At 39.3% G+C, this 22,054-nt stretch overlaps 1 protein-coding gene across 1 annotated transcript in view; it reads left to right on the forward strand.

Annotated features, from left to right (window-relative positions):
* Positions 1-20,243, forward strand: part of ATG10 (autophagy related 10) — a 65,152-nt gene extending 44,909 nt beyond the window's left edge. Inside the window, exons 4-9 of the mRNA XM_017806154.1 lie at positions 864-990; positions 7,311-7,408; positions 19,358-19,455; positions 19,724-19,843; positions 19,937-20,092; positions 20,189-20,243. Coding sequence (XP_017661643.1) covers positions 864-990; positions 7,311-7,408; positions 19,358-19,455; positions 19,724-19,843; positions 19,937-20,042 — 549 coding nt within the window. The 3' untranslated portion in view covers positions 20,043-20,092; positions 20,189-20,243. The remainder of the gene's footprint in view (positions 1-863; positions 991-7,310; positions 7,409-19,357; positions 19,456-19,723; positions 19,844-19,936; positions 20,093-20,188) is intronic.
* The last annotated feature ends 1,811 nt before the right edge of the window (positions 20,244-22,054 follow it).

Raw genomic sequence — 22,054 nt, forward strand, 5'->3', positions numbered from 1 at the left:
AATTTCTTTACAGAGAGGATGGTCAGACATTGGAATGGGCTGCCCAGGGAAGTAGTGGATTCTCCGTCCCTGGAGGTTTTTGAGACAACACTGGATGTGGCACTCAGTGCCATGGTCTAGTAACCGCAGCAGTAGTGGATCAAGGGTTGGACTTGATGATCTCAGAGGTCCCTTCCAACCCAGCTGAGTCTATGATTCTATGAATACCTTATCTCTCTGATTGATGTAAACTCACTTCACATGCTTAATGGGCGTGGTCACATCTTGGCTTCCAGGGATTCAGTATAATTGTTGGCTCAGCTGCAGAGCATCTTCATGTCTGTCTCTTGGTTGACAGGTACATGTGGTGTTTGAACTAAAAAGTGCCACTATGTTCCCATCCCTGCAGGGATTTTTATGGAGTGAGGCCATAAAAAGTGAGACCTCACCCCCTCTTCCATCCCCTTTAGCAGATGCTTATCATTGTATAGGGAACCTTTGTGTTTCCATCCAGGGAGATGCATCTGCATTTTACCCTGTAATTCTTAGTCTCCTCTAATTTTTAACCCCAGCCATCTTCCCACGCTGCATCATAAAGATTTTCAGAGATTTCAGATCTTCTTTTAGAAAGATCTCAGTTCTGGAAATGCTTACACGTAGTTCACAGTTTGTGGAAGTTAGTATGTAAGAAGTCTTTGAAGGTTTTGGACTTCAGTGGTTTTCTTGCTAGTGTTGAAAAATTCCTTTGGGAATTTACTTGAGTACTGCTGTGAAAGGGGTGGTTGCCATTATTTCTGCTCTGTGCATTTATTGAATTTGTGATAATTTCCCTTGATGCAAATGCAAAAGTTGATGTATTGTCCTGTTCATTTTTGTTGTTTTAGGAGTCTTTGGATGATTCTCAAGTAGCTGGAGTTTGTACAACAGAAGAAGTGATTCGCTATGAGTATCATGTCTTGTACTCCAGCAGCTACCAAGTACCTGTGCTTTATTTCAGGGCATGCTTTTTAGGTAAGACCGACCAATTGTGTATTAAATATGTGGGATGCCGTAGATGTTAAAAACATGAATTCTTGTGTTAAAGTGAGGAACAGATGTGTAAAATAAGAAAGTAAGAGATGAGGCTGCTCACCAGTAAATTTTGTAACACAGAGCTTCAGGACCATGGAATAGATGATATCACCTCAGCCTGAGGGAGGCTGAACTTTGGCTCTTGGCATCTTGCCTGTGGTTTACTAAGACTGCTGGTCATTTTTCTTGTTCCTTTTCTTGAAATGACTGCAGAAACTTAATGCAGCACGTTTGAATTGGGCAACGCAGTAAGTGGGCATAATCACAGAGCTTGTGTGTTTCTTTGGAGCCTGAATTTGAGTCAAAAGGTTGGGGTCTAAATGTGTCTTTAAAATTGTGTGCTGTTTTCTGTTTAAATTTGCTGCTTAAGGGAAAATAAAATAATATCAATATGGTATTGAGTTTTTGTATTTAAACTGGCTCTGGAGGCACTAACTGATCATCTTTCCTTCCTGAAATATGCATCTTGTTACCTAAGGCTGCTGTTTGTGTCACTTATTTAATCAGCAAACAGAGTGATCACACTGTAGCATTGGCTGTGCTCTGTTCCTCACTGCCCAAAGTCTGTGTCCAGCACTGGTACAGGCTGCCCGGGGCAGTGGTGAAGTCACCGTCCCTAGAAGTGTTCAAAAAACGTGTGGATGTGGCACTCGGGGACAGGATTTAGTGCTGAACATGGCCATGCTGGGTTAAGGCTTGGACTCAATTTTAGAAGTCTTTTCAGACCTAAATGATTCAGTGATCAACATCTTTTGTGTTTTGAATAATATCTTACCTTTATCTAGATAAAGATGTCTGAATGTTGCCAGTGATATCTTTTCTTTTTTTAATTAAAAAGTAGCTTAAGCTGCTTTGAATGTGTTTGGTAGATTTAATCACTCTCTGCCTTATATTGTTTAATGGTTTCTAATTTTGCAGTGTTGGCATTTTGAAAGGCACTTCACATTCAAAATTGGAGAACAAATTCTCATAGACTCCCTGGTGGAAAGATTTTAGTCTGAGGTGCAGTTTCAGGAATGGATAATTTGGGGTAAATTTTCAGACTGGGACATGGGGAATTGGGGACATTGCTCTGCCTTTACCACCAACAGAACTCATTTGCACACATCCTGCTGCAAATTTATTTCTAGTTTTATTACAGGCTTTTACAAATGTGCACTGTTTTGCCTTTAAACTTGTTGGGCAGACAGGAAGACAAAGGAAGTTTTGCTGTGAGAGATGGGTTAACCTATTTGTGGTCCTGAAAAATGTAATTTTCTTCATTTTTTCTGAATTAATAGTTCACTGTCTCTACAAGAAGAGGATGGAGACACTGCAGGTAGAGGAAGTAGGACACTATCTCTACTGTACTGTACTTTCATATAATTAGTATTCACCATAAGCAGTTAATCACCAGAGAAGAGCTCACAGAGACAAAACCAGTTGTTTAGCTTGTCAGCATCAGGGAATCGGAGGTGTTGAAACATGACTCCTTATAGCTGGAAGTGGGTATTACAGGAGCCAGTGGATGATCTAATGCACAATCATGGTATTATGTGCAAACAGCTCCCCTTGCAGTACAGAATTGTAATTGTTTCTGCAAGTACAATTACCTTTTAAAACACTTCTTGGGAACCTTTCACAATGGAGAGCAAGGGCTTTTTTTGGATACTTCCTGAAGTCACCTGGGTTCTCTTTTAACGTTTAAGTATACCTGACTCTTGAAGAGAGAAGGATACACAATGGTGGCAATAAGTGCATATCCTACAATGTTTTCAGCAAGTACTCTCTGATTTTAATTACGGATAGCTTACCTTTGAAATTCTGTCTTCCCTGCATGTTGTTTGCCTGCTTGTGCTGTGCTGTCTGAAGGTCCCAACATGGAGTTTTTGGGACTGTGTAGGTGACAGTTGCTCACAGTCTCTTGAGATACCTGAGCAGTGTTTTTTTTATCTTGTCCCAAACCTGGTATGAGGAAAATTCAAGGTAATGCCCTGAGATTTTTTTCCTTTGAGGTAATAGTCTTCATGTGATAGGCTCCTCACCTTGTTTCTCAGACAACGAGCAATACTCACTGCGTTCCTCATCTGAAATAATCAAGGAAGAATTTTCCAGACACCTTCGTCAATTTCCCAGTCTAAATTCCTACCATTATTTGTAAATTAGGTAACAGAATCAATTCCTCACCAATGTCTTGTGAGCTGTTCATGATTTCCCTTGAATCCTGTCCGTACTGATCCTGATGTTAATTAGAGCTGTTGCAGGGGGTGGAGCTGAGCTATAATCCTTCCAGGATTTCCACAGCCCTGTCCAGTCTTGCCTTCCCCAGGAGCGGGACACAGAGTTAGAATGCAAAACTCTGCATCATCATCATCATCATCATCATCATCATCATCATCATCATCATCATCATCATAATAATAATTCTGTTCAACTTGATGGAGTAGTTTTGTCGTATTCACTTCCTCACTTTGTGTGTTCTAACAGCAGCTGATGCTACCTGTGCAAATCTGCCAGACTCTTGACAAACTCTTCTTGAATGATGAAATCCTACCTTTTTCCCACTGTATATGAGGCCAGTTCCCATTGACTTGGTCTCTCACAGTCCCTCCTAGGAGGAAGGCTCCTTGTAGAGTTACTGGGGGGATTTTCCTGTCATTTTCAGCTTGGTTGGCATCTTTAGGAGCTTGTGTCAGTGAAGACATCCAGTTTTCACTTGTTTCTTCTACCAGTTATGTTCAACCGCTACAGATCACTTCTTCCTGCAGAAGGGAAAAAGTTGCATTGTGTCCTTATCCTTGCTGCTGTCTAAATTGGATGAAATGTCTTATTTTCTGGAATTCATGTATAGACCTCTTTTTTTTTGAGATGAAGTTTGATACATAAGGTGGTGTAAGGTAAGGTTTGAAATTTTAATTGCAGCAGAACTTAAACATTCTGAGACACATCTAAACTTCTTGGTAGTCTCTGGGTGTAGATTTACAGGGAAGATCTTGTTCTGTGCAAGGACAAATATTTCAGTTGAAAATAATGATTAAAGTGTGATGAGCGTGTCTGGAAAGATGCTTGGGAACATTATAGGATGCCAAGAAGATATTTTTAGGCTACGTGTATACACATAAGAAACATTTTTCACTACCTCATGATGCTTCCCCACGTGGCATATATTCCTAAATTCAGACTTCCTGAAGTCACAGTCTGTGTCAGGAGCTCAAGGCAGTGGTTCCAATACCTCAGAGGCTCCTTTCCCCAAAATCAGCCTTATGCCTGCCATACCTTCCAGAAATAGGAGCCTCTCTTCCTTTCTCTGGCTTTTGGGACTATCAGGTAGGTAGTTGAAGAAATGCATGAACCCCTGCTGACATCACCCCTGCTGATATGTGATGTCAGCAATTATCCCTCTTAGAGACAGATGGTGTAGGCAATTATCCTTCCTCTTCAATGCTGGCATCGGCCGGATGGGCTGGGCTAGGTCCAGTAAGCTTTCTTTAATCAGCAGAGTATTCACCTCTTTTCTTAGTCTTTAAGAGGCCAAGGAACTTTGGTCTTTTCCTGAACTATCCTTCATCTGAAGCCATACATTCAAAAACCTCTTGTCACAGATTAAAAAAACAGAGTGAGGTAGCAACCACACAATCACAGGTGAGCACAGGCACCATTCAGGAATTACCTTGCCTGCTAAGAAAATGATGGCTTACCTTGCACTTCTTGTTTTTCCTGAAAAGTTAAAGGAATCATCATGAATGCTGTCTAAATACTGAAAAGAAAGAGCAGAACTAGTGGGAGTCAGTAAGGGCTTCAGCCTTACTCCTCTAGGAAAGAGAGAAGGAATTGGGTTTTGAAGCTGATCTGTTCTAGCTCTGTGACATATAGCTAAATCCCTGCCAACAAAAACCATGCTAATCAGTGGTTAGGGAGAGTGAGCTTCTGAAGTGGTGTAACTTCCTCTAACCCTGAAGGCATGACTTTCTGTATTCATAATCATACTGGGCCTGGCTGAAGCACTTTCCAGAATGCAGATTTACTCCCTGAACTCAGAAGCATGTAACCACCATGTCCTTTCTCAGAAATACAGCTGCTCTTAAGACCATGTCCCGTAAGAACTGGTTTTATTGTGGCTTTGAACATAAATGAGATTGAATAATTTGTATGATTTGGTATTCCCTTTAGCTGTAATGGTGATTTTTCTCTTTTGGCAACAGTTTCTTAAGATTGTTTTTTTATAAAATGTGTCAGAATGATGCCTCAAAACAATTTTGTGCACCATTTCACTCAAAAGTGTAAAAAATCCCTTTAATTGAGAATGTCAGAAATGATTAAAAACTTTAAATTGGGAATCTCAGAAATTGCTAAATTACTAAAAGTTTTAAAATTATTAAAATTATTAAAAACTTTAAATTGGGAATCTCAGAAATTGTTCAAAGCCCTCCGTAAACATCAAGAAAACAGAATACAGCAACTTGGTAAGCCTCAAAATTTTCTCTGAGAATATATGTGGAATTTGTCTGCCTAAAGAATTTCCAGTCTTTGCAAGAATTAAGATACCAGCTGAGAGCTGCAACTCATCTGTGGTGACATGATTAACCCCAAGTGGGCCATCGAGAACCTTTTCTCAGAAAAGTTTGTTGTGGTCTAAACAGTTTAATAATAAAACTATCCCAGCTAGGCTTGGGATGAGCCTTGGGACATGGAGCAAGCTGTGTCCTTGTGGGTAAGTGATGAGTAAATGTAATGATGGTGAATCTGGAGCCTCTGCCTTCCTCTCCTGCCACTTCTCTTGGCTTGGTGCTGCTGTTTCTTCCTCTTTCTGGCTGAACTTCCTGAGTTCAGCTCCGTCACGGGGAAGAATGAGGCACAAAGCCAAGAGGCTGTTGGCTCAGAAGGTGCCACAGTGGCCCCCTTGTTGCCAGCAGCAACAATTACTGACTGCTCTGCCAGCCCACATGGATATTAGAAGTCTCAGTGGGTAGCAAGAATGTGCAACAGGGCTGCTAAACACGTGAGAGTGCTGGCAGCCCTGGAAAAATGGGTCTAAAAGTGCCCAGAGAATACAGGTCTGCGTTTTGGGCAAGTCTGGGAGCTTGAGAAAGAACTGGATTCGCTGCGCAGTAAACACAAAACTCAGTTTTACCTATAATATGGTTAATGCTTCAATAATATTTGATTACTTCTATAAACGAGATTAACAGAGTCAGAGTAATCCATTCCACCTGTACAATCTGAATTTGCTCAGGTGTCACTATAAAAGTTCACAAGGGAAGGTGTACAGAACAAAATGTGGAGTGCCAAATCAAATGTTGCATTAGGACGTGTTATTCTAGATTTTACACTTGGACTTACTCTGCAGGTTGAAAACGGAATTGCAGGTATGCATGGCATCTTCTGTTACCTACACACAGGTGATCTGAGCATAAATATATCCTTCTAAAGTTAATTACATTAGAATTTAGAAAAATTAGTATTTGCTAATACAAATTTCTTAGTATTAGCAAATCATCTCCAGTGCAGCTCTGGTATCTTCATCATAATACAGTGGACATGATGGTCTAACAAGTCTCATGTCCATGAGGATGCCATGGAATAAGTGGTTAATATGCTGTTACCCTCTCAGATAACTTTAATTGCCACATGATTTTGCTGTAAGATCAGAACTTGGTGCTTTTTTATAAATATATATGCAGAAAATAAAAGAGAGGCAGTAGGCAGCTGGTTGGAACTTATGTCTAAACATGGCATTCAAATGTTAATTGTGTGAATAACTCTTTTTCATTTTACAGACATGCAAATGTCAGTAGAATAAAACTATTTGTCAGAGGATGATGATTTCTGACACCTGATAAATGCCAAGATGAAGCTACTTATTGAAAGTGTATCAAAATACTCTGTTTGCCATAAACAAATGCTCATTAAAAATTGACATGCTTATTTTCTAAGTAGTCGACACTAATATCTTGGCATAATTCTAGTGTCACAGGTAAAAATCTGATGCAACAATACCATATAAATGGAGCTCAAGAAAAAAATTAAGGGCCTGTAGGTTACGAAAATGCAGCAAACTTTTATCTGCAGAATTTTGCTCCTCAGATTTTTCCACTCTCTCACTATTAATTGGATGTACTTATGCACTAGATAACTCTTCATGGTGTTATTTTGTGGTTTTAAATTAATCTCATCCAAACTTTTATTTTACAAAATTAGCTTTAGTTTTGCTATTTTGCTATTGAATATTAAAGATATGCTTAAGAGCTTTGGCTGGGCGCAGTTGTTTCTCTCCATCACAGATGGAAGACCTTTAACTCTGGAGGAAATATGGGGAAGTGTTCATGCATGTTACCAGGATCGTCTGCAGGAGGGGCCCTGGGACACCATCACACAGCAGGTGAGGATCCACTGGTCCTTTACAAAACTTGGGAATGCAGTATATGCCTGAGAATCCTTAGTGCCTTTATTCCTTCCCTGGACACAAGTAATAAATATAAATATAAAAATAAACACATAAATATATATGCATACACACGCGCACACAGACACAAGTCTAACTCTGGTTGTGCTTAGCCAGTTACCAGCAATAGTTTCAGTTCTGGTTTTGAAAGGATATATATTTAAGGCTTAGTTTGACAGTGTCTCACATTTAGAATACTCTTCCAACGCCCATCCGTAAAAATTCAGGCGATTTCTGAGTAATCATGGATTTGGGTTAATACAAAAGTAGACTTATTTATGTAAGTAAAATATATTATTGTAACACTTCACGCGTTGTCTTGTAATCAAATTACCAAAAAATAATGTGTGTCATTTTCAGTTTTAAATAGACTTGCAATCCTCTGGACTGAATGAGAGAAAGTTGGTCTCTCATCAAACAATAAGTTATTGCAGTCTAATAGTGAAACATGGTTCAGAGCTGACTTGGTTGCTCTGATCTCTTCCCTGTTACTCCAGCTCCCCAGAGCAAGTTTGGACAAAGACTAGAGACTCTCCAGGTGTGAATTTTTTTCCCATCAGACCAAAATACCAATGTGTCCTTTACCCCTCCCCTTTCCTTTCTTAATTTTTTGGTTTTAGCTTTTTCCAGGTCTCTTGCCACAGCAGCTGACACAATGGGGATGTGACTTCCACTGAGTTCTACAGGTGTTCCCCTAATTAAAATAATACAGTTTAATTACAGGATGCCTACTTGTAGATGGTACTCAGCCATCTACAGTGGGAACATGAGCAGCATTTTTGTTTTTTCCAGCCATCCACTATTATTTATATTATGACAAACATTATTTTTCTGGTATTTGCTGTGCATGGCTGAATTCCAGTTGAGAGTTGGCAGATTCTTGTAATACACACTTTTACATAAAGCATTAGTTACCTGGCTTGTCTATGAATGAAGATGAGAAAATTAGATTTTAATAAAATGATGTAATAATGTGACACTAGTGAGAAAAAGGCATAAACAGTATGTTCAGAATGTGTAAAATCAGAGTGGTGGAAGCCAAAAGGAAAAACAGGTCACTCTCACAGGGGGGTTATTTTTGCCTCTTAAGGGACAGTAAAGTAAAAACTGTCCTGCGTCTAATAATTGGAGTTTTGTGTAAGAAATATACACAAAAAGCTTTGCAGAAACGGGGTTTTTGGGTGGCAAAATGTGTGAAGAGATGAACCCGTCTCTGTGACACCTCTCCAGAGGCAGTTCAGCCACTGTGAATCCAGTGACAAACATGAACTAAGAAGAAAAAGAGAACATTTTGGAGAAATTTAGCGAAGTTATAGCAGCAAAATGTGACTTTCTGTTGAAATAAGGAGATTATGGAAGATAATAAAAACACACTGTAAGCACTAGCCTGCAAGCCTCAGATCAAAGCAAGAGTTAAGTCTACAAGAAAAAGAGAACTTTTCCCCCCTCAGATGAATCAGGGCTCTGAATTGCAATACGGAGCTTTCCCTCTCTGCTTCTCTGCTGACCCATTTTGTTATGTGGGTTAGGCTTTGCCTGCAGGGACACAGATTCTACAATACAAGTCACTGGGCAGGCTCATCAAATCAGACTTGAACACTCAGTACACATGAACAGCACAGAGAAAAGGTTTAAGGTTTTAATCCAGAACAGATACAGATTTTAAATGGTATAAGCACTCCACCACTGGGAGGAAAAACGGAGCTTACTATTGCCCAGACATATTACTTAGCTTTTAACTAGGGCTGATTTGTCCTTTGATTGCAGATTAGGAAAAGAAAGGCTTACTGTCTGGTTTTTTTTGTCCTTCCAGATCCAGAATCTTACACTAATCATTTGGGACCTTTATTCCAGTGTGTTTTATGAAATGCAGGTGCCATGCCTGTGCACATTTCTGATACAACTGTATTTTGGCTTATACTCTCTGTGGTAAAATGTATCTGAGATCAGGAGCTGAAACATTGCCTGAACTCCAAAGAATGTAGATATTTGGCATTTACTGAATTTTAGGTAAAATTTGAACTTCTGTAGTTTTGATTATTGTAGAAAGTCATGCTCATTTTCAGAGAAAGCATCTTTGAATATTTTTACTGACTAGATTATTGGAAAAATCAGAAGTCAGTTACCTTCTCATAAATAAATTAACATGATAAGGTTGCATAGTATTTTATAATGATAATTGATAAATGGTGATGATTTAATTGCACTTCCTCTAGTAATAACCTTAAAATGCTCAAATGAAGTTCCTGTGATTGGCTTTCTTCTGAGGTAAATCTCCCTGGTGCCTTCAGTCATCCCTTCTCTACATCCGGTGATAGCTTGCTTTAGCTGTTTTAAAGAATACAAATCAATTAGAACACACAGCTGTTTAACAAAACTTCTAAATGTTGCTACAGGTCTCTGTGGGTGTTTCCTGATGGCTTATAATGACATCAATTTAGCACACCTGGTAAGGTCTGTGTGAGCTGGAAGTAGCTTAATTCTGCAATGACAAGAAAATTAAGGAGTATTTATGGATTAATGTTGCCTTCCAGAAATATTGCCAACTGTGGATTTTAACTTCTTTTTACAGAGATTCAGAAGTGGGATTGCAGATATTGCATGCCTTTCTTCTGAACAGCTTACTTACAACTTGGTGGGTGGTTTTAGTGTTAGGTATTTATTTTACTTAGTTATATTAGTTACTTAAATATAATATAAAATCATAATATAAAATATAATATCAATCTTATTTATACTATATAAGGGTATACATGTATATATTGCCTATATATTACATATATTTACATATATGTATTACATTACATTTATACATATATATTACATATATTTGTATAAGTTATGCACAAATACATAGTGGCATTGTCTCAACAGCTCAAACATACTGTATGTATGTAATATCCTTCTGTATGTAATATCCACATAAATATCGAGGTATAATAACCCAGTTAAAAAGACAGCAGCCAGAAAGGACCATGATCAAATGCTAAACAATGAGGCAATTTGAAAGAAAAAAATGTCCACAAGAATAGGAAAAAGGCTGAAAAACAAAGAACAGAGAATAGAGAACAGAAATGAGACAAATGAGAAAAATCTTCACAATTATAAAGGTGAACATATTTTATCACATGTGCTTGGTGTAATAACCATGAATTTAAAAAACAAGGTTAAGTAATGTTTAGTTAATCTATAAAGGCTACATTTGACCTTTTTGTCATTTTGGAAATCTCTGAGGATGAGTGGTAGATGTGAAACAGCAGAAAGTGACTCTGTGGTTGTAGCTAGAGTTTCTGTCTTCAGACTGTGTGGTGTTGTTTGGGTCTTTGCTGTGGAAGTTGGAAATACATTAATTTTTCATCCTTTCTTTGCCCTGATGAATATTTATAGAAGTGCATACAAAGTAGAAGGACCTCAACAGGGCAAGGGACAACACTCGGAGAAAAATGCATTTCTAAGACTATGATGAAGCTGAGTTTATTTATTTTATTAATTTTAATTCTTGTTACTCGTGCTAATCTGTGTCTTCATTGATTTTTTTTCTGAGTGGAAGCAAACTGGCTGGAGAATTTTAAAAGCTGATATAAATGAACCTGATCGCAGTCAGTACTAAGTATCACCAACAGTTTTGTTTTTAACAGAGTGATGTTGTCATAAAGTCTGACCTTTCCCTGAGAAAACAAAGTCATAAACACAATCAGGTGTGTGTGCTAAGGCTTAATCAATGCTTGGTGATGATGGAATGTAAAATCAAACATCCAAGAGTAGAAATCGAACTCTGTTATTACAAGAGGCTCAAAGGTTGAAAAACTAACCAATAAAACAGAACAAAAGTTCGGTGGCTTGAAGATCCTACAGAAAGAGTCTAAAAAACTGTCTAAATAGTCTAAAATCCTGTGAGTCAGGATTCCAGAGGAAATGGAAGTTCCAAAGCACATGTCCATCCATCCCTCCCCTCGTCTTTAACCAGCACTGCTCAGACAGGGTTACTTCTGTTATCAACAGCCATGGGAGGGAGCACATTTCACGTGTCATACCTTGGCTCTGGGCTTGCCAACAATAAACCAGCATTTTACTGGTTTAGCACAGAAAAAGTTGTTCAGACCATTCTGACACTGACTGTGTCTTAAGTCTCAGAATAGCAAGTGATCGGGAATTTTGCATCTGTTTTTTTTCTCAAGCATTTATTTCTCAGTTTAATCTGAATGAGGTGTTTTTTCATCTGTCATTTGATACTTAGCAGGTAGCTGTAATGTAATCTGTTATATGTCTGCTCTGTCATATAAAAAGTCATCAACCAACCTAAACTACCCAAGTCACAGCACAGAACTGCACTATCTTTGTATTAACCCAGAGTCTGCTCTTTTTCAGTCAGGAGTTAAGAATCTGGAAGACATGTTCTTTATAGTACTTCAATAATCCTGTCCATTACATCACTTAATTTATAGCAGTGTTAACAGAAAAATCAATAAACATTATTTCTAAAATGGCAGGGATGTTAATAGTGTGATTTTAAAAAAGGAGAAAGAATCAAAACTCTGAACAGAACACACTGACATAGTGTTGTAGAGGCACATCTTGCTGGAAATGTGATAGGGAGGATTTAAATAATTTTGAAAAATGTGTGTAGGTCACTATTCTTAGACATACAAATCTTTCTTGCCATATTGTGGGATTTTGCTAAGTGGGGAAGGCTGTATACAGTATATCTTAACAGAAGGTTGCTAAGACCGCTCTTAAATCATTTTGAGTCATATCAACAGTTGCTATGGATCCCCTGCTAATATTTTTGGAAAATTATTAGTACAACTTCCTGAGAAAAGGGAGTCTTTCAGTGCAGACTGGAAAGCTGTTTGACAGGGAGAAGACCTAGGGGTGGGAAAGCTGGGTGGATATTTATTTCCCACTAAAATTTTCTATGATATGTTGAACTTCTGGGGTTTAAACCAAACTGTAGTACTGTAGAAGCTAGCAAGCAGGTTTTATTTTAAAACTAGGCATTAACTAATAATGTTTAGCTGCCCTACAGTGTAATCTTGCTTTTCCCAGTAAGACTTCATGGACATAAAACCCAGTCCAACTAACTTCAAGGCCTGGTACTACTGTTACTTGAGTTGATCGGTTTTTCTGAAATGAAGGTTCAGTAATATTTTCCACACAGGTACATAATCAATTAAATGAATGACAGTGTAGTAGTATTGGTTCTCTTGATTATTTCCCATTCTGTAGAAAATGCCTAGCATTTACAGGTAACTTATGTAGCAGTGGTTCTGCTTCCACAGATGTTTCCAAACAGAGATTTTGTGGTATAAGTTGTAACAGCAACTTACTGTATGCCTGGTCCAGCATTTCTCCTTGTGCACTAAGGTGGATTGCCCTTGTGTCTTCCCACTGCCATGACCTCTGATAGTTCACTGCTGGAAAATGAAGCTGGTTACTGAACATTCCCCCTTACTGAATGCTTTTGTTAAAAATTCTGAAATACACAATATAGATTGCACAACACGAAAGAAGTGGATATCATATATGGCACATTCAGCTCCATTTGGGAGGCAACTGAAATGACCAAAAGGCAGTGCAAACTATTTTTTAATTTTATTTACAAAAACATTTTAAGTGCCACTTAAATGGAAGTTAGGTTATCTGTGCTAACAGAAAGCCCTTTATATTTGAGCACCTGGGCTCTCAAGTGGTGAAGCAGATTGTATGACAGTTCAAAAGCAGTTAGACAAATTCATGAGACTACTTGTCCATAAATGGATGCAAAATGACCTGTCAGGAGTGTCCTCCACCATTCTTGGTGCAGATATGCTGGAGCAGTATGAGGGGAGTGAAACACAGAGAGAGCCTGGACTTGTGTTCTCTCAGAACAGCCTTTCCAACTGCTGCTGTTGGAGATGGGATGTGCTGCTGGAGGGGCCACTGGGATTCCTGGGATTCTAAAATGAACCCTTTCAGGGCACATTTGTCAAATGCCACTATGGATTTTTTGTTTTCTTTAAATTATAATTTTTTAATCAGGGTAGGAAATCTGTCTCCAGTGTCTTTTCCGTACTTCCACAGCTTGTTGGATCATTCCATTTTGCACCTTGGATGAATCTCATAACTTAAGAACAGATTTTAAATAGTAATTAATTAAGACTATATGCTACATAACTAAAATGGTGACAACTGAATTAATCTTATTTTGGCAAGCACGGAGGAAGAATCATCTGCTTATTTTCATAGGAAAATGGCTGAGATGCCATTTCTTGACAATGTAACTACGGACCTGCCAATTTTTAACTGTACAGTTTTCTTGAAGAATCCTAAATGCACAAGTTATGTGCTTGTGAGAAGCTTTAAAGCTTTAAAAAAGCCTGTTAAGCTTTAAAAGCATAGTTTTGCCTGAGTATCACATAATGCTTTGATTCTTCTTGTTCTTAATGATTCAAACCTTATTATGTATGTATAAAATATATAATTATAGATCAGCTGTGTTGGCTATTCTTGATTACTGTTTTGCTTGTCCTGCATTACCTCTCCTGCCTTTCCTTTGTTAGCTATTCAATACCTTTAAAAAATAATAAAGCTATAAAATGTAAAAAAGAATTACCACCTCTTCAAAACTGTAAATATTCTAGAATCAGGCAAATTTGGGGGACAAAATTTGAATTATAGAGTCACAGAATGGTTTGTGTTGGAAGGGACCTTTGTTGCAATCCATGATAGATTTGAAGGAGCAGGTACAAATTGGTAGGTGTGGTTCATCTCAAAAGAAATTCTGGCTATGTTAAGTGTCCTTATGGTTCTGTGTTGTAGGACCTGCAAAAGCACCTTTATTTTCCTCAGAAAAATGTAGCCATTTAATTGCCTTTTCAGCATGGGCTTTGTATTTGATGAAAGAAGGGTAGGATCCAGCTTAATTGACCATGTGGGGTTGGTGGTAGTAAAGGTATGAATAAAAATTTGTCACTAAAGTTGGTTGGTCTGTCTGTGGGAACTCATGTGGAACAGAGACATTAAATCATCAGGGCAATTGCAACTGCTTGTCTGCAAAGGGTGTAAATCCAATCACTCTGCAGCCTCTTCTGCCAAAGAGAGGTTTAGTAATGACAGCAATTTGCTTTTTTTTGATCTGGTTTGCACTTTTTTGTCTGATCAGGATCCCTTCAAGTTTTGCCTTGCTCGGAGCTGTTGCAGATTTATTTTGATTGTCTAAGAAAATACAGAACAGTGGTAGTTGCACTTTCACAGTCATTCTTCAGCAGCTGTCGCAGGCAGAAGGAGGTTGTTCCATCTTCAGCTACTGGATTTTATGGGTTCTCTGGATTTTATGGCAAAGTTAGAGAAACATTCCTCAGAAATTTCAGTAGGATGGCTTGGCTTCTGCTTGTAAATTGAAATCAAGGTGACTATAAGTAAGTTACCTGTCCCAGATCAGAGAATCTCAGAGTGGTTAGGGTTGGAAGGGACTTCAAAGTCCATCTGGTTCTACCCCCTGGCATAGGCAGGGACACCTTCCACTATCCCCGGTTGCTCCAAGCCCCATCCTGCCTAGTCTTGGACACTTCCAAGGATGGGGCAGGCACAGCTTCTCTGGAAAATCCAGAAAAGTCCCTCACTACCTTCCCAGGGAAGGATTTCTCCCCAGTAACCCTAAGTCAGTAGGATGGAGAAGCCCTATACAATTAGTATGCTATCAACAGCTTTATTACTATTATTTACATCTACTAGGAGGATTATAATTACAGTTCCTTAATGTTGCATCTGCAACATACTGATTCCATGCTAACAGTTTCCATTGAAGTAATTCTGTTATAGAGGGAAATCCCTAAAGTTCAACATATTTTAAGTTCCCATCATGCAGTTAGTCTTCTGGTTGTGGGACACAGGGTCAGTCTGAAGAGAAAAATCTTGCTACCTTATTTCTGATTGTGTAGAGTTGGATTTTATTGACAAGTAAGTTATTATTGATGTATATAAAAATAAGGAATGAAAAAGAAGATGACAGACCGTGAATTCAAGAACATAAATTAGTTAGGGTATAATCTTGAGAGCAGAATTTTTACTCAAGACATTTGCTTCAGTAAATGTGGTCAAAAATTGGGAAAAAGGGAAAAGCTTGCATCCTCTTTATTCATTACATCACTGTTTCCTTTTGCTACATGGAAGAGATTACAGGGACAGATTTTATTAATTATGCCTTCTTTTTCTGATCTGATGACTAGGACTGTGAGAACTGCTGGGAAAATATCTGACATCAATTGACACAGGCTGTGGTGTTTGCTGGTAGTATCCTGCATGAAATTTTTGACTCCCCTCCACAGATTTATTTTTGCAAAGCAGCATCATATAAACCAGATCAGGACAGAGGCAGTTTCAGGCGCAAATCCCTTGCACTATCATCAATGGAGAGACCATAAATGTTGTGATGGATGCTTGAAGGCAGTTTAATGTAGCACTGGAGAAAATGGCACAGAAGCCATTACCTCTGGAAGAGCTGCAGTTATGACAGAGAAAATAAATGGTGCTGTTACAGGAGATGTACTGACAACAAAACTCCTGCTGGCTGGGTGGGGAGAGCAGGATACTACACACAGTGACCTGTTACCTGAAGTGATGTTTATTTTTGGTTTAAATCTGATGTGAAGACTGCTTGATAAAATGATGTAATCCAGTCTGACAGAAGTTTTAGTCTTAATTAGACTTGTACTTGGGAGCTGCCCAGTCTTTGCTACTGTTGAGATTCATGTCTTGACATTTCCCTACTCACCGCCTGTGCATGGAGGGTTGTACCTGCACAGCTGGGGAACAAGGAATGCTGTGCTGTCAGAGGGCAGGGTTAGATGGGATATTGGGAAGAAATGCTTCCCTAGATGGGTAGTGAGGGACTGGAATGGGTTTCCCAGAGAAGCTGTAGCTGCCCCATCCCTGGAAGCATCCAAGGCCAGGTTGGACAGGGCTTGGAGCAACCTGGGATAGTGGAAGGTGTCCCTGCCTGTGGAAGAGCGTGGGACTGGATGGACTTTGAGGTCTCTTCCAACACACACCATTCTGTGATTCTATAATTCATTTTCAAACTGCCCAATGAAACATTTCATGTCTCTCATCCATCTCTCTCTTGCAAGTTTGTTTTTTTATCGGAGGAGTTGAGGTAACAGCTACAGAAACTGGTACAGAATGTCTTTACACATCTAGAAGTCACCTAGTAAAGAAGTCTTTCTACAGAAAATAAATGAAACAACATTTTGGGCTTTCAAACTCAACAGAATTAGTTCCTGCCTTTAAAAATATTCATTTCCTATCAAAGCTGGGTCAGACTCAGAGGGATATGCAGATATGTGATGGACTCCAGGATGCAGTGCTGAGCAAGCAGAGTTATGAATCATCCTCACAAGTAGATAGATCCAAAATCATAGACAGATCCAGGAGAATAATGCTGCTGATTTCAGATAAACTGTCTGCCAGTGTATTACTGCCCAGAAGAGTTGTGGGCAACCTGCAAATGAGTTCTTGCAGTACAGTGCAGAGAATACTTGTGGGAATGGAGTTGTAGCACCCTACACTGCTACATCACCGATTGGAAAAAGATTAATTGTAAACTAAAAATGGGAGGATTCTTTTATACTGTTTGTACTGGGTTTTTTTTTTTTGCATAAAGTCCCAGTAGGACTTTATAGTTTTCATGTGTCTGGCCCACAGATCAGCGTAGATGAAGGGTATTATTGCTGCCCTAGTATTTTGCCCAGGATACATTTCACTGCATGTGGAGTGTCATAGTTCCACCAGGTGACTGCAGTAGGTACTAAATATGCTCATGAAGCTGATGCAGCACAAACTTTTGTTCATTTTCACATTTTTTATGGTGTTTGGGAAGGACTTGGGGTTCATCCCTCTGCAGACACCCAGCCCTCTCTCAGGGCAGTAGTTAATGGCACTTTGAGTGGCAGTTGCCTGTCCAGGTGTTGTATAATAATGAGCCCTGGCTGGTCAAGCCCGGACCAAACCTGAGCAGGCTCTGCAGCCTGTTACCAATTCTGAAATCATCCAGGGCTTTGATAACTCCTGCATTTTTATTGGCACCTGCCCAGTGTTTCCTCCTCAGCGCTGCTGTGTCAGTGATTTAACCTTGAGAGTACATTAAAGCCTTGCGGGGTTGCCATTATGTACAGGATTTGGAATTCAGGATTTGACTGAATCAGAGCTGATGCTCTCAGAGTGTTTCCCTGGTGCTCAACAAGCTCTTCTTCCCTGCCTCAGCCTTTTCCCTTTTTAGAAGCTCCTCCTTAATGGGTCTTGGCTCAGTATTTCTTTTAAACTCCTGTGCTTTTGTGGTTTTCCTGTCAGTGTGTGACATTTTCCTGTCTTTGGAATAGCATAGAACTCTTGAGTTTGGGAGTTTTTTCAGTGTCACTGTTGTCAAGTTGTGAGAGGAGGAAAAACTGAAAGAAGAAAGATGTAGAATGTAAATTTAATAAGCTGTTTTGAAAAGTCAAGTCAGCCACCATGTGTCACTCACTAGTGATTTGCTGAAGCAAGAAGTGCAAGATGGAATCAAATACGAGGGGGCAGGTTGGGATAACTTCAGGATTAATATTCAGCTTTGGGAATTATCTTTATGCCTTGTTCAGAGTGCTAAATCACTTAAAGCTCAGGTTACATTCTTTGTTCTTTTTGGGTGTGTGTGCTGCCTTTTTACACTCTTTTTTTGTGTAAGGGAGTTTGCTGACATTTTTGCACAATTTACTTTTTTTTTCCCTTTGCTTAACAGTTTTGTAAATATTGTCAACTATATATTTTTTTATTATCTTTAAGAAATACCATTGGCACAATCTATATATTCTCTGGAATTATTTGGAGACCTAAGCTGGTTTGAGCTAGGAGATAATGAAAAGGATTTTTTAATTCAAACTAGCAGTTTTTCTCAATGGAAAACTGCATCAACAATTCACTTTTACCAACAGTAGATGATAGTATTCTTGTGCAGATTATTTGTTTGTGGTGTAAAACAAAGCTTTTTGAATATTATTTTTTTGTATATCCTGAAGCTTCTTGAAGTTTTTTCTCTTAGACATAAAATGATTGATCCTCACGAGTATATTTTCAGCATAAGAACCAAATGTCCTTCAGCTGTAATAGTTTAATTGTTAATAGTATCAATAGTTCAATAGCTAATAGTATTAAAGATGCCCTACCTGCTGAAGATGACAGGTTAGGATTTGGGTTTTGTTTCTAGGAAAGGGGTTGGAGAAAGATTTTCTCCTGTGTGGCACGAAGACTTTGCATCTTCTCTTTTGTGCCAGAAATTTACTATGTGCTAAGGTAAAATACCACAACAGAACTCAGGGAGTCTGGCTGCAGCTGGACAAGGGAAATCTGTGCCAGAGCATAAATGCAATATAGATAAAAATTTTAAAATAAAAATATATATAATAAAAAATTACATATATAAAAATAAAAAAATACTTCCCAGCACCAGTCTGAGAAGACACAAGGGCTCAAGGTTGTTGAAGCGCTTTTCTACTGAGAGGATTGGTTTTATGTATTACACTTGATCAGACTCTCGTTTACACAGTAGCTTTGCCTCCTTGCATTAAGGCAATGCTGCTTCAGTAACTTGAGTCACTTTTGCAAACCACTACATTTTAACTAAAATAGTGGCACAGTCTGGTTGGTGATCTTATTTCCCTTTTAAGAGTGAAGAATATATATTAATTAGCGTACAATATATATAGTATATCTTAATTTGTCATGATGATCAGTGGAAGAGCAATGTGGGTTAGATTCTGAAGTGAGAAAAGGTGCATCAGGGATTAATTGGACCCTGCTCTGTCTTTTCCAAATGCATGTGGTGTGTATTTTCTGTTTTTTTCCTTCCATAATAAAGCAGCTGATCTTCCCTCCTAGGAGCACCCCATCCTTGGGCAGCCTTTTTTTGTTCTGCACCCCTGCAGAACTAATGAATTCATCTCCACTGTGCTGACTGGCCCATGGAAACACAACAGGTGAGAAGCACAACAGGCGAGAGGCACTGCTGGGCCTTGCAAGGCTTTGTGCAGTGCAGGTAAAGTAAATCAGCTGAGGAGTGAAAACAGCCAAAACAACCTCCTTGGTCTAAAAGTTTCTGTATTGTCACAGAAAGTTAAAATATATTTGCTGTTGATAAAGTGAAGGAAGTAATCTGAAGTTATGACTGTTGAGTCTGTCTGCAATTCAGAAAAAGTTGGAATAATATATTTATGATGCTTTTTTGTGGTTTTTTTTTTCCCCTAGGCACAAAAATTACATTATTCTGTGGCTCAGTACTGTAGGCCCAGTTGTGGGTCTCAGTGTGCCTCTGAGTTATGCAAAAGTAGCACCTGAGCAGAATTCAAGCACTGATTCAGCTGAAAGGTAAGAGAAAGTGAAACCACCTTTTCCTCTCCCATCCTCCTGTTAGAAAGATCTGATGGATAACTGCCAGAACCATTACCCTCTCCTTTGGAGCTCTTCGGCCAGTTCACTTCCAGGACTCACCTTCCAGTATTTTGCTTACCTTCCTTATTTTGCAATGAGAATTTGTGCTGAGAGAGAGGTGCTTGGACATTGCTGACATCCTCCGTGAATGCCAGGAGGCCCCTGATGTCCTGTGGTCTTCCTCAGGTGTGTGAAAGTGCAGTTGGTGGTGTGATCTGGCATAACTGCTGCAAGGATTTCAATTTAATCTCTTTTTTTTTGTGATTGATGTTTCCTCTCCAGAGCTCTGAACTGAAGGACAGGTGATGGTGAGCTGCTGCAGGCTCCCCTCGGGGCGAAGTCAAAGGGATCCTTCCTGGCTGGTAGACAATGCCAGTGTGGAAACGATTGTTCATGGCTCTTTCTCTGGCAAGAAGTGGCCACTGATTACAGTGGAATACTTAATTGTTGGCTGCAGTTGTGGCAACACCTCTGCAGCACCACCAAGACCTGAACTCCCTTGTGACTGCATTGGCCCTTGAAGTCATTCTTCTACCACCTCCTGTGCTTGTGGCCTTGGAGAGGCTGCACAGAAAGGCACAAGCCTGTGGTTCCTTGATACAGGGTGGAGTAGCTGGGTTTGGATCTACTAAAAACTATCTCTAGAAAACCTGTGAGGTGGCAAATGCAAAACATACACAGCAAAGTGCCTGTGGGACGTGGTGTGAGCTTGTGGCACCCAGTGCATGGGCTGAGACTGCTTCACCTGGGAACCACCTTCTGCACCACAGCCTGAGGGATGGACCCCCTCATGTCCCACACCACACAAAATCCTCATCCTGGGACTGAGAAACACTTCTCTGAGAATATTGAAGGGAACAAACAGGATTGGGATTGTAACAAACAGGGAACTTGGAGCCTCCCTGTGAGTGAGCACCTTCAGTTCTGGAGTTCAGGTGGCTGATGCAGCTGTGTGAGAACATCTGGCTCTTCCATGGCCTGCAGAGGAAGCTCTGCCATTCCCTGTGGGAGTGACTGTTCCACTCAATTAGCGTTTCTCATTGTACTCCTGGCTGTTCACAGGTTTATTCCCTACCCTGCTGTTTGGGGAGTTGCATGGTGGTGCTGCCACTGAAAACCACATTGCAAGTAACTTCCACACAACCCATCCTGGCATCTCTTCCCATCCCATTTTATTTGTAGTGTAAAACAGAGCCCTGGGATGGAACCACAGGTTTTACTTTACATGTTCAGCAATGTGTCACTTGCACCCAGAGCCCGGTGTGTGCCACATGAGGGCTGGGAACCTGGTATGCATCAGGTTCCAGATTCTAGGCTTTAAACTTACGTCATGTGTCTTTATTGGACAAGAAATACAGAGTGCAGTCTGTAAAATTCCATTGGTGTGGAATTCTTTTGCCAGCCATTTGGAATTAATAATGAAAGCACATCATTTATCTTGTTCTGGATCATAACAACCTGAAAAAGCCATTTTTCCATGTGAGATTTATAAAATGCAGCCAACAGCTAAGTTGCTTTTTTTAACACTTCTGATAACACATGCTTGGTAATTGCATCAGTGGCCCACTTTTAAATTTCAGCGAGACTTAGACAGGAGGAAAAACCAACAAAAAACAGATAACAGCAGTTTTAAGAGCTGTTAAATGTTCTTCCGTGCTCTGTGATCTTCATTTGTGATACCCTGGAACAGAGGAGTGAGAGCACCAGCCTTCAAAAAGTGGAATTTGTATATGGAGGGAAGTAAATATTTTTTCTTTTACATGGAAAAAGTCTCAATGACCATTCTCAATGATTCTAAACCTCTTAACAGCATAAACAACAAGGTAACAGAGCAATGTCATCATCATCAGCAATGTTTCTCTGAAATTTCCCTAGAAAACCAAAATTCAGCTCAGTTACAGATACACTGAGCTTAGATAGAGGAAGAAATACAGGATAACATAAATATTTGTGATCGAGAAGAGATCCTGTTTGGATGTCTCCTTTTTAATGGCTGAAGTAGGTAATTGGTAGGTAGGGACCCAATTTACCGTTTTACATTTATGCTTTGATGACTTAGGATATTTTTAACAGAATTTTTGTGTACCAAAATTCTGATTTTTTAAAATTTTTTAAATCAAGTGAATTGTGGCACTATTTTGTGATTTT

This window comes from Lepidothrix coronata, unplaced genomic scaffold (genome assembly GCF_001604755.1).
Source record: "Lepidothrix coronata isolate B3197 unplaced genomic scaffold, Lepidothrix_coronata-1.0 Scaffold14, whole genome shotgun sequence".
In the NCBI taxonomy this organism is placed as follows: domain Eukaryota; kingdom Metazoa; phylum Chordata; class Aves; order Passeriformes; family Pipridae; genus Lepidothrix; species Lepidothrix coronata.